We start from the raw sequence: 12,459 nt of genomic DNA on the forward strand, positions 1-12,459 counted from the left end.
AAACAAATCCAAGGAATGACATACATTGAATCAAGATATATACAACATTAGAAACCCAATTTCAATGGTTATTAAACATCAATAAGCAACCGTTGGCGTGACATGAGAGTAGCAAGTGCCGGTAGATACTGCTCAGCGATGCTAGAGAAATAAAACTCGTGAGAAGCATTATGAGCCGCCTCTATTAAAAAAGTCAGCGCCACTCATGTCATTGCAAGTATAAAACTTGCCCAGGTTATGAGCCAACTCTACAAAGTGGTTATCAGCAAATTGCGGTATTTGACTGCTTAAAACCTACCATGGGCAAGAGTGAAATACCATGAGATCCAAGGCTCGACGTTTTGGTTGTTTAAACACATTTGATTATCTACGCAAAAAGTCACCTAATGCCGTATCCAAACATATGTAGACTTACGCCAAGCTTGAAAGTACCGTCTGAGAGATTGAGAATTTATGATTAGTTATACCGAGGCTTTAATGAAAGACAAATACTGACGCATTGCAATAGATAACACCACCTCTGTTGAAGGCAATAGTGCCACCCTCAAGATCCCAAAACACGTTGACAACGCTTGGTTTCAGCTATGTCTTGTTAAGATTACACTACCTTGATGTAGAATCCATGCTCACCAGATAAGCTTCACATAAGGGTACCAAAATCTGCTGAATGAACCGAATACAAGTCTCCATCTTATCTTCAAGGAATTGACCCAAATTGTTCACATCTAACACAAAGTCATACAACACACTGCTTCTAAACAAGGAACAGCCTACCTTTTGGGCACCAGATTTGCATACTGAGCCCATTTTGGGGCGACGATTCGTACGCTAAGCTCTTCTGAGTACTATTCGGATACTGTATAACCCTCTGTACTTACCTAGCTGAAGACCAACATGGATAGCAGGCTCACAAAACCCTTCGTTAGCCTCTGATATATTAGTGGCTGCTTGACGACTATCATATATCTTGGTAGCAGTCTCAGGACGAGAGGCATCCATCGCTTGTTTCACAGTGGCTCCTATGATCACGTAAGTCAGACTGAATGAAGTTACAGGCAGGTGACAACTCACGTATACTGGATAGATCGGTAGGATGTTTTGCACTATGTCTATGAGGATATCCAGTAGTTGACTTGGGTCCCTCGCTATTGGGAGCGCCATCTACATCGGCCAAGCTGGTCCCGCTCAGCCCTGTATCCTCAGCTTGTCTTTTCTTAAGAGCAGACATGATTTTGCTTTCTGGTAAAAGACCCGGCATCCTTCCAAGTTGTTCACCATTGGCCACATTTGTGGCATGAAGAAGCCTTTCCTTTTCCTTTTCATTTCCCAGTCTGTCGTTTGTACCTCTGAGTTTGTTGAATAGACCTTTCATACCTTTAATCTGGTCAGTAGCGGAGCCAAGAAGACTATCCTGTGAAGTCCCACTCTGTCGTTTCGTGACCACGGCTTCCTGCTGGTCTTGCTGTCCAATGAAGTTGCCCTTTTCCTTTCCTTTACCTGCTTCCTTTTCTGCCTCTCGCTTAACTTCCGCTTGAAATCTCAACTTTTCCTCTTTCTGTTGATTCAATATCCGGTCAACATTGTAGCCTCTCTTCTTCAACGCCATGAGTGGCGTAGTGAGGATAGAATAGAGCAGAAGGGCTTCATCTGCCTTCTGTGTTTTAAAGAGTATCTCGCAGAGGGCTGATGCAATGTCATAATCATCTCGGGGAACAGAGAGAGATATGCTCATCACAATGTTCTTTCCTCTACTCACTGTTGCAGAGGCATAGAGGTTCTCATTATGTATCTTCTCCGTTTTCCCTTTTCTGTAGATATATTGGACCTTTAGAGCATTAACTTCCTCTACTTTGAAGTTATCTCCACTGGACAAGCTCTCAGCTGTGAAGCCTGAGCTTCTTCTCCTTGGGTCAGCCAAGAAAATAGTCAAACGCTCTAAGATATGCTGACGTAAAGTAATCGCTTGAGTAGATGTTGAACGAGTGGGCAGTGGCGATGCAATGTACTGAGATCTAACAAATGATGACAGAGGTTTTGCACCTAGATTCGCGTACAAATCTTCAAGAAGACGCTCCTAAGCAATCATCAATAGGGTCTGGCGAACCTACAAGAAAAAATCTCACCTCTGGAGCCGACAGAACGTACTCACCAAAGTATTGAGCAAGTACCACACTATCATTGATCACAATGTCATTTGCTCTACTAAGTACCCACTCCCTCTCATACCCATCGTCGCCGCCTTTATCAGATTGTCCATGCACAGCACTGCTCTTTTTTTCATAAACTTTTTGTGAAGCAAGTAGAAATGACGCAGCACGCATAGATGACCGAGTTTGAGCATCAAAGCGGTTATAATTTGTAGCCAGGAGTCTCAGTTGTTCGAGGTATTTTTCGGCCGAGCCTGCTTGTTTGAGTAGCCCATTAGGATCGTTTATCATCAGCAATACAATGTCCTTTATTGATGGTTCGGATTTGACTCCACAATATCTCAAAAACATATTCGCCTTGGATCCAAAATCAATAAATGTGAAGGCTGAAGAAAACAAGTCGCCTGGAGCATCTTTGGAGACAAAATAGACTTGTGATGGCTTGTGGAGTTTAACGGAGGATGAAGCGGAGGCGGGAACAGGGATGATAGCAGTGTCTTGTAAAGAATTGAGAGAAATCTGCACAGCACGGCCTACTTGACTCCCCATGTATTCAAATATCTTTGTAGCCTTGTCTATGTCCAAAGTTGCAGAGTTGATCAAAGCGTTTACAAGTTGTTCCATTGGCGGGTCTCTCTGAACTCCCAATTTAGCAGCATTGTCAGATGACGCTATGATTGGCTCGGCTATAGCAAAACCAAGAATAGCGCACTCTGGATTTACAAAAATCTCTCCAGGTTTTGCCAGAAAATTGTCGCCACGGGGCGTAGTAGCAGGAAGGAAAGCTAAATTTGGGAAATCCTCAGCTTTGAACATGGAATATTGTGTCTGAAAATTGGCTAGCAAGTAATCAAGTGCTCTTTGGTTCATTGGTGGTCTGCCAGCTGCGATTTTTAAAAGAACATCAATCGGAGGATGTCGATTTAGCCCAAAGACAAAGAGCAATTTGGCTTCAATTTTATCGTCAGTATATCTTAACAAGGTTGATAAAGTGAATCTTACTAACCTTCTTCTGAGTTGGACCTCCATTTTGTTTCGCCCCAATCTAGAATAGGTAATCCTAATGACTTCATGGTTTCTGTTGGCTCATAAAGCTGCCATGGCTTCTGCCTCACAGCCGGCATCTGATTTCCGTCCTCCATGGGATCAATGAACAGAGGGAAGGCAGCAGTTTGGCGCAGACGTTTGATCTCCTCGTCCGAAAGTGTATCTTTAACTGAAACAAGGTACCGCATAAGGTCGTGGCATGACCAAGTTCCTCCTCCAATAAGTCTGCTAAACACAAGTTGAAGATCAACCGTCTTTCTGACTCCAATAGAAAGCAACATCTTCTCAATGTTGCCCTTAATGAGTGTTCCTTTGGGAAACGCAATGATGGGTAGATCGTCAAATAACAGATTCTTCTCAAAATATGCCTCTCCTGGCCGTTTAAACCCTGCTTTGGTAGGAATACAATCGACATCTTTAAGTTCATGCGCTATGTCAGATTGAATGTTGGATGGAAGATTCGGCCAAGAGCGACCTAGCATGTTGAACACACGTTCAGAAAATTCGGGAGAAACACGCAGGTCCATGGCAGGGTCACTGCCAACATGATTCGACATCGGCGGGTTAATCAGAAAAGTCATATATTGTAAAAGATTTAGTTCTGTCCATCCGAAGATCCGGCAGATGGAGTTGGCCTTTAAATTCTTTGTGATGTTGTAAGGTATCGTAGATTGAGGTATGGGCATATCAGGAGGAATCATTCCTGAATGCGGTCTGATAAATGTATTGACAATAGATAACGGAAGAACCTTCGCAGCGTCGAGAAGGACGATGGCAGCATCCAGCAAACGTGTTCTCAAGGAAAGGTTGAATTCGTCTTGTAGAGCCAAATTTTGCCACCACATGAGGCATTCTATCATCTCGTTTTCTGTAAGGGGACGTTTGCCGAGCTGACGAATGACATCGTCATAGGTGACTTCAGTCAGTAGACGTTGAGCTTGTAACCGACAAATGAAAGGACTAGCTTGTTCAATAATTGCTGAGGTAATGACGGGTAGGTCTGGAAGAAATCTTCCGATAGCGGCATCGGGCATTCTAACATCTTTGATTGGTAAAATTCCTTCTCCAGACAGTATTGGAAGCATTCGGTTATCATTTGATGAATCATAAAAAGCCGCCTCCATCTCTTGGCCAACCACAGCTGAGGGTGTAGTAGATTTAAAACTAAAAAATTTGATTGCATGAAGTCCTTTCTTTATGATTGCTCTTCGAGCTTTGTCGTCTGAATTGGTGACTGATTTCCATTCAGTAATAAAGCTGGCCATTTCAAGCTCGTAGATGAGTCTACAAAGGTATCCACCTACCCAAAGAAGCTGTCTATTCCAATGGGAGACATGTTTATCTACTAGATCGATAGATTCTCGCTCGACTGTCGGAATAAATCTTGCAGCTAGATGACCACCAATGCCAGTAGTTTGACTGGTTGGCTGGCCTATGAACACTCGAGCAGGTTTTTCGGAGCCAAGCGTTGGACAAAGCCCGCTAAAGACTCCAGCTACATTTTGTGTTGCTTCCTTATTATTTATTGTTTTTGCTTCGTCATCTTCCTCCCTGGAGTAAACGATGCTGGCTGGCATACGGTCTGGGGCAGGCTTTTTAGTAGCGCGTTCCAACTCTTTGGCATACGTCGGCGAGATGTTTATTTTGATGTCTGCCTCATATATTTGAATATCCCGATGAACAGTGGTAAGTTCCTTAGGATTGGATGGTGGGGGAGGTGGAGTAGGCGGGGTCTGTGGAGGAACTGGCGAAGAGTATCGACCAAAGAAAGAGCTTGAGATCATTGAAGCAAGGCCTCGAGCAGGCTTTGCTAATTGGGTGATCGCATTGGGTAACGAAGGTGGAGCGAACCCAGTGTCTACAATCGAGTCAGGTAAATCTCCATACCCGTTAACAAGACACACCTGCAAGCCATTTCATGATGTGTACAGTAATCTCCATTCCTGTAGCATCTACTCGGACTATATTCATCATTCCACCAGTACTGGCAGACTTCATGCCTGGCCTTCCTACTCGTTCTTTCTCTGTAACCTTCTTTCCGACTTGGAATACTCTGATACCATCAACAAACATATCTATTCTCTTCACAGTTCGCATAAAGGTAATGCTTGTGGTGAAAAACTTGGCCAAATCTAAAGGATTATCCAGAAGGGATGGCTCGCGCAGAGTCATCGTAAACGTAGTCCAAGGATGACCGGTAAGCGACGGCTCTAATGATGAAGGCTCTGGTATTTTGCCTGATCTAGCAAGTAGCTGATCTTTGCCATCTTTCCAATAGAATGCCATCCACCTGTCTCCGGATTCCACAAAGGGGCCATCTACATATCATAAGCTAGCCATATTTATTACAATTAGCTAATGACTCACCGCAGACACTAAACAAAGAGTAAAAGCCGACACCAAACCTGAGAAACCAAAAAAGTTAACGCTATACTGACAGATAAGAATGGGACCCACGCTCCTATCTTCTCCTCGTCAGGGTTACCTTCAGCAATCTTTTTTAACCTATTCCAATCCTCATCTCTGAATGGAACACCATCATTAGAGACGACATAATTCTGTATCATGTCTTTCTTGACGTCTGGTAACACAGATGGCTCGCCTCCGTTCTTCAGAACTTCCATTCCTTCTGCAGTATAAAATTTGATTTGAACATGTTGAGCCTGAAGACATTAGGTCGAAAGACAAGCTCAAGTTGGACAATGCTCACGCCAGCATCGTCTGAGTTCTGCAACAGCTCTCTAAAGACTAAACCATGTTAGTTAGTCCTATTCTGTTGCCAGCCCATTATGCTCACTGGTATGTTCTCCCGAGTATCTAGCCAGGATCTCTGTGATGTATAAGCAATCTCCTCAGCCAGCTACAACTGACATACTATCAATAAGAGCCCGTTGGTTGACCTCAACGTCTTCGTCCTGTCCCAAAGACCATAGCTGTTCTCTGCTCAGCGGCGCCATGCCAATCACTTATGTGTTTTTGAATGACAAAGATAAAATATAATCTTTCCATTTTATGTTGCAACGCGTCACTGGATTTGCCACCTAAAACATCTAAAACGGACATTGTCCAATCTCCTCTTCCATCTTGGTAAGAAGTGGATTTCGTCCATAATCTCATTTATATCAACTCTTTTCCCATTCATGTCAAATGGCTTCCCTTACTCGACTTTCATTCAAACCACGTCTGGGTACCAATGGCATGGCCAGCGTGAGATTGGCTACAGTGGCAAGGCATCTGAGCTCCTCTACAAACATGGCGGCACCTTCTGGAGTAAGTCCGATTAATACTGAAAAGATGCATGGCTAGAGCGAGATTGTAGGATCTCGTCTTGTACGAGTCTCAGATGGATACAAGAATATACAAGCTTAATCGTCCACAAAAGCTCAACTCGTTGAATATGGAAATGATTAATCTTCTTGCGGAGAAAATCAAGGTGAATATCGCTCATGTAACCATCGCTCTATGTTGATAAGAGGTTTAGATTTGGAGAGAGGAAGATCTATGTAAAGTTGTGATTGGGACAGGAGATCACCGAGCTTTTTGCGCAGGAGGAGATGTCAAGCGTATGTCATATTGTGTAGAGTGGACAGGTTGCTCTTACTGTTTGTAGAACTTGTCCTTGATTTGAAAACGGGTAAACAAACCAGCTTGCCTTTTTTCAAGGAGGAGTTCAAGCTCAATTGGCTCCTTGCGAAGCTTGGAAAACCGTATGTGGCCTTTATCGATGGTGTGACTAGTAAGTGAGATGTGGCTGTTGGAATGTCTACAGAGGCTCATTTTGCATTTCAAGTGGGAGGCGGTTGTGGCCTTGCTCTTCCCGCCAATTTGAGAGTAGCCACTCCTCGCACCGTTTTTGCCATGCCTGAAACCAAAATTGGTTATTCACCAGATGTTGGCGCCAATTATTATCTGTCACAGCTTGACGGGTCAGTGGGTGCTTGGTTGGCCGTCACTGGTCAGGAACTCTATGGGAGGGCAACCTAGTATGTGATTATTCATGGATCAAGGTTTAAAACTTACAACAGATTAGCGAGCTGGGTATAGCCACGCACTATGTCACTGAAAACACCATTCCTGAAATTATATACCAAATCACTCAGCACCCCAACCCTACACTTGCCAACATTTCGTCCCTCATCTCTTCTTTTTCCGCCGCTGCTCCTACCATTTCTGAAATCTCTTCAAAATCTTGTTCAGACGGCCATTCGCCCATCAGAGGTGATATCAGAAAATTTTTGGACAAGACTTTCAGCAAGAAGAGTATCGCCGAAATCCATAAAGCGCTCGTCGCAGCAGAGAGTGATGACAACTTGAGCGCAGAGACAAAACAGTGGGCAAGCGCCCAAAAGGAGATTCTAAAGTCCCGAAGTCCTACAGGGATGGCCGTTGCACTTCACAACTACCAAGAGGCAAAAAAATCTAGACGACTTGATCGGACTCTTCTGAACGGTAAGTCTTTATATATCGGTAAACTTCTGCTGACAACACATGAAGATATTACTATGGCCACTGCCTATTCTGGCTCCAACAGGGCAACGGATGACTTTATTACTGGTGTTTCTGCAGTACTCATTGATCGAGCCAAAGGCCCTACCGCCTGGTCCCCTTCATCCCTATCTGACCCATCTCTTTCTTCAGAGTCTATTGTTTCTCGATTCTTCGATCCTTCGTCTCCTCACTTGCAGGATAAACCTACACTTGAATTTGAGCCTCGATCGGCAAGCAAACTGGACTCAGGGCGAGATAGTACTTGGGGACAGTTCAGAAAGTATGGATTGCCATCCGAAGAAGCTGTCAAGGCTTCTGTAGATGGATACGCACCCGGTTCAGGTGCTTTTGCTCTTACAGAAGATGAGCTCGTAGAGCAATTTGTAGATGCTCAAGGCGATGTTCATGGCTCAAGAAGGGAAGAGATTGAGGATCGTGTAAGAAGCATTGTTGTCAGAAGCTGTAAGAAAGGCAAGGACGGTTACCTTCAATGGACTGCCTGAGTGAGGAACAATGCATACTTTTGCACTTGTCTCTTTTGTTTGTCAATGAATCGCCTCATAAAGATACTCATCAAGTATGAGTCCCAAGTCTTTGGCAAGAGATTTAGCAGTGTCATAAACTATCTCGCAACGTAGCATGACGTTGTCCAATCTATCTGGTGGCGAAATTCTCTTTAACAAGCCTTGGGCTTCAAGTTCGGGAACCTACAGACGGCTCAACACTTTTACAATTAAAATCAAGAAAACTTTCACAAACTTACCATACCCCAAAATTTTATACTCATCATCAAACCCTCGACTTGCTGATCCCACCATTCTTCCCTTTCTCTTTCTCTTTGTCTTTTTCGAGCCATTTTCTTTTCGTTCGTGGCTAGAGCAGAAGACCATGGTTGTACCACCAGGTTTTCATCTTCTGATGAGTCGTCAGAGAACGAAACCTGCAAATCAGCAGGGCGTGGACCATGTTCTGCATAGAGTGAAAAGAAGAGCGACAGAAGGCGATCAAGAGGTAATGCCTTGGGCCCAAGAAGTCTTTGAGGAACCTGTGTATTGAATTTAGAGTTGTATTGGCAGATCCCTTCTAAAGACCCACTTTACCAATTCTAACTTTTCCGTAGCCTGCTCGTCGAGTACCTCCCCCTCGTCGTTTTTTCCTATCAGCACCCACACCTCTTCCAAACAGGCGAACATCTGAATTTGCCGGATTATAGCTCCCACAATAAGCCGCGACTAACAGGAACTGAGCTGCAAGTGGGAGATCTAGACCTGGTAATTTGGGTAGTGTTTGCGCTTTGTTAGAGGACGGCAGAAGAGATTGAGTGAAGGAGTGGTGACCGATAAATCGGGGAAGAAGTGATTCGATAGCTGATGCCAATGGTAATTGCAACTGATGTTTTAGATCTGTCAAGAGCTTGATAGTGATATTCAATGGTGGCGGAGGGTTATCTGGGTCAGCGAAGGACAAGCCCAGGAGCGTCATCTCCATGTGAGGGGGCAAGGTGCTGGTATACAACGGCCAGAGAGAGAGGGATAGATAGTGGAGCTCTTCGATTGGAGGTGTTACCAAGGAAAGTATTGTGGAGAGTACAAGGTCGAGGAAATGTCGGTAAAGAGGGTGTGATGTTGCGAGTAACAAGGCCGTATAAATCTCTATGGTTGAATCAGCCCATCTCTTATGCATCATGGGAAATAAGCAAACCTTGACGAGTAGGTGCAGGGAGATAGACACACAGGGGTTCAAGTGCATTTGCTCTATGCGGTCTGACATGATCCCAAGGCGCAGATGAAGCCAATATCAAAGTTGCTTGTATCCCGATCTTGTCAAAATCAGCTGTCTTCATTGTTGCGATCCAAAAGGCATACGAGCTCAGATATCCGAGTGATAACAGCCCAATCCTGACCAAGTATATTTTTTAGTCTCTCAGCATGCGTTACCAAAATGATGATGCCGTCTCGCACATGCTTGAGCCCCTCACAGGCATTTTGAGTCCTGTCCCGTCTATCTCTTCCACCATCTTCAAACAGCCGTTCATTCCACCATTTGCGAAGCACTAAGCTCAAGATGTCCCAAGTAGCAACTTCTCCTCTCTTTTCATCAGACGTAATCTTGGAGAATATGCCACTCCACAACAACTTTTCAGTGTTGTACTCGATAGTATCCAGTTTCGCAATGATTTTATCTGACGACACAAGAGCAGGTAGAGTTGCGAGCGATGGAGATGAGTGATGTGGATGATGAAGGTATATAAAAGCTGGCGAGGATGAAGTGGTTAGGAGAGATTCAAGCTCTTCAGCCATTCTTTAAAAACATTTAATTTTAGAAAAGTAAAAGAAAAAGCCAATTGTTTAAATTCAAAAAAGTACGTTTTCTAAATCAACAAATCAAGGCACGATATGTCGAAGCATCTTTATTACGTTTTTCTTTTTCTTCTTTTCCTTTTACATCTCTACAAAGTATTTTCAATTCTTTCCAACCACTCCAAAAACCAAAATGAAGCAAAAAATGTCCTCCTCCAAGAACCATACGAACCTATATGCTTCCTTGCCTCCATCAGGGTTCCAACGCATGCTGTGGAGATGGTCGTAGGTCTGCTCTCGTCACCTTTTCATAACCTTGTCATGCCACTGATACTTTCCACTCTCAAGCACAAAATTTCAAGCAGCTTCTGCCATTTCCATGCTCCAACCTTGGGAGAAGGCTGTTGTCGGTATGCTAACCCACGGCCTCGGCTACATATCCATTCACTGACGGCCCAACACCATACTTAGGAATAATTGCACTAATCGTGACATTACTGGTTTGGTTTTCTATCTATGCTTATTATCCAGAGCATGCGACATATCTTTCTCAAAGATTCTCCTTTTATATCTTTGGAGACGAACACATCGGGATGGGCAACTTTGTTTATGACGGCGCAAAAGGTCAGGCTAGTAGGATGTTCTCAAGGCTCAAAGATATTGGTGCTGAATAATGGATTATTGATGTTTTCTAGTAACTTGTTGTGGATTCTACTTATGCATGTGTTGTTTTGCTACTAATAATGATGATAATAATAAAAACAATAAAAATAAAATACAAAAAGTTGGTATACTCCCGGCTCTCTCTGCGCTCCTACGACTGTCCAATCCTCTTGAAGCTCGAATGCCAAGTCAGCCAGAATGATCCGTTACCGGCCTATCTGCCATTTCCAAGGAAATGTAAAACTGACTTGATTACCGAGTAAACCCAAACACAAAATCATGAGACTTTGGTGGGACTCGAACACACGAGCTAAGAGGAGACGCGCCGCAATAGAGGAGCTCTGAAGAGAGGAACTCCGTGAGAATAAAAGCACACCTTCCCATAAGCCATGACAGCATGGAAGATTAGGTGTAATAGAAATATATATCAATGCTTTATAGTGATATCCTAGGAAGTATCGTTGTCTTTTATTTGGGAACTTTGTAATTGACGTTTATTCATCATCACTCACCTTTCTCTTGTTCGCTACTATATAACTCTACAAGTTGCAACAGGTTTCTATTCAAGAAACCTTTTGTATGGAAAGATTAAATCACAATGCAATCGCTCAACGCCTTGGGCAACCGTCAGATAGCGAGCCTCAATGCTGATTTATTAAAAATGGAGAATGGAGAAGGAGGACCAGCAGTACAAGGTATGTTGGTGATTGGCTTAACGGTTGTTGGCAACCCTGTATGATGTTGGTATAGTTGTGCTCCATTGCTTGAATGTGGCCAAGTTTACCATATTATCGAGGGCATTGGTAGCACAGGTTTAGTTTGTATTCAAAACAGCTCGATCTGACTGATCATAGGACAAATAACAACCACTCTCAGTGCTCTTGCGAGATTAATAAACGATTACGACTCTATGGCACAGAAGGAAATGGTGACAGCTGCAAGAGAGAAAGCTAATACGTATGTGACCTTGTCTTTTTGAATTATGCTGATGCGCCTCGGTAGACGAGTCGCAAAACTCAGAAACGAGCATAAGGAGTTGAAAGCCCGGTATGAGAGGACAAAGGCTGAAGGGCAGCTAAAGGTCAGTCTTCACGCTGCACCCTCAATGTCGCATCCTCCAAGCACGTATTGACAGATTGGACATAGGCCAGGAATGATCTCCTTGGCACTTCTTCTTCTTCTTCTTCTCACCCCTACTCTCCCGCGCTGGGAACCTCTGTGTCTCAACGCCGACCGAATCAGTCCTTTGCTGAATCTCCGTTTGCCTCGTCCGATCCTCTATTCAGACCCAATCACCCTTCCACCTCACGCGAAGATTTTGCACTTCGAGAGAATACATTTCTGCAAGAGAGTGAAAATTCTGTTGATCAGTACATTGCGCAAGGACGAGCAATCTTGGAAAATCTGGTGGAACAGAGAGGTTTGCTGAAAGGGACTAAAAGAAAGTTGTTGGATGCTGCAAACACTTTGGGGATGAGTCGAGAGACCATTGGATGGGTAGAGAGAAGAACGTCAGTTGTTTGATGACTGTGTCGTTCCAAGCTGACATGTAGAGTAGGAAACAAGATGCTTGGATTTTTGGCATAGGATCAACATTCACTTTATTCAGTTTCTGGGTGATCTGGCACTACCTAGGATAATTACTACTGTACTGACTGTTATGAACGTAATGACAATATCTCTGGCCAATGCAAATACAGGCATCTCAGCTTACTGCCAACCTAGCTACTATTGCCTACTAAAGGAATGGATGTAGGGATGAAAATGTTTTCTCCTTTGTCATATTTGTCTTTTCATCTTTTGTCTAACCATCG

At 43.7% G+C, this 12,459-nt stretch overlaps 5 protein-coding genes across 5 annotated transcripts; 3 read left to right on the forward strand and 2 right to left on the reverse strand.

Annotated features, from left to right (window-relative positions):
* Window positions 1-71: 71 nt before the first annotated feature.
* Window positions 72-6,151, reverse strand: L203_103565 (uncharacterized protein; the record flags this gene model as incomplete). Its single annotated transcript, XM_066212962.1, has 18 exons — window positions 72-181; window positions 231-248; window positions 299-367; window positions 416-435; window positions 497-582; window positions 631-725; window positions 775-828; window positions 879-1,019; window positions 1,072-1,374; window positions 1,426-2,074; window positions 2,124-3,097; window positions 3,154-5,052; window positions 5,099-5,512; window positions 5,562-5,599; window positions 5,652-5,857; window positions 5,905-5,942; window positions 5,992-6,024; window positions 6,070-6,151. 18 exons carry the CDS (start codon window positions 6,149-6,151, stop codon window positions 72-74), a joined length of 5,229 nt encoding a protein of 1,742 aa, XP_066069059.1.
* Window positions 6,152-6,341: 190 nt separating this feature from the next.
* L203_103566 (uncharacterized protein) lies at window positions 6,342-8,185 on the forward strand (the record flags this gene model as incomplete). The annotated part of the gene is made up of 7 exons (XM_066212963.1): window positions 6,342-6,464; window positions 6,514-6,627; window positions 6,676-6,757; window positions 6,805-6,930; window positions 6,985-7,177; window positions 7,225-7,643; window positions 7,689-8,185. 7 exons carry the CDS (start codon window positions 6,342-6,344, stop codon window positions 8,183-8,185), a joined length of 1,554 nt encoding a protein of 517 aa, XP_066069060.1.
* Window positions 8,186-8,227: 42 nt separating this feature from the next.
* L203_103567 (uncharacterized protein) lies at window positions 8,228-9,982 on the reverse strand (the record flags this gene model as incomplete). The annotated part of the gene is made up of 5 exons (XM_066212964.1): window positions 8,228-8,389; window positions 8,446-8,727; window positions 8,778-9,334; window positions 9,384-9,501; window positions 9,548-9,982. The coding sequence occupies 5 exons, from the start codon at window positions 9,980-9,982 to the stop codon at window positions 8,228-8,230; spliced, it is 1,554 nt and encodes a 517-aa protein (XP_066069061.1).
* A 205-nt stretch (window positions 9,983-10,187) lies between these two features.
* L203_103568 (uncharacterized protein) lies at window positions 10,188-10,656 on the forward strand (the record flags this gene model as incomplete). The annotated part of the gene is made up of 3 exons (XM_066212965.1): window positions 10,188-10,267; window positions 10,331-10,392; window positions 10,454-10,656. 3 exons carry the CDS (start codon window positions 10,188-10,190, stop codon window positions 10,654-10,656), a joined length of 345 nt encoding a protein of 114 aa, XP_066069062.1.
* A 587-nt stretch (window positions 10,657-11,243) lies between these two features.
* Window positions 11,244-12,285, forward strand: L203_103569 (uncharacterized protein; the record flags this gene model as incomplete). The annotated part of the gene is made up of 5 exons (XM_066212966.1): window positions 11,244-11,340; window positions 11,500-11,602; window positions 11,648-11,726; window positions 11,792-12,156; window positions 12,204-12,285. 5 exons carry the CDS (start codon window positions 11,244-11,246, stop codon window positions 12,283-12,285), a joined length of 726 nt encoding a protein of 241 aa, XP_066069063.1.
* Between the last annotated feature and the right edge of the window lie 174 nt (window positions 12,286-12,459).

The sequence above is a fragment of the Cryptococcus depauperatus genome, chromosome 4, assembly GCF_001720195.1.
Source record: "Cryptococcus depauperatus CBS 7841 chromosome 4, complete sequence".
Taxonomy (NCBI): Eukaryota; Fungi; Basidiomycota; class Tremellomycetes; order Tremellales; family Cryptococcaceae; genus Cryptococcus; species Cryptococcus depauperatus.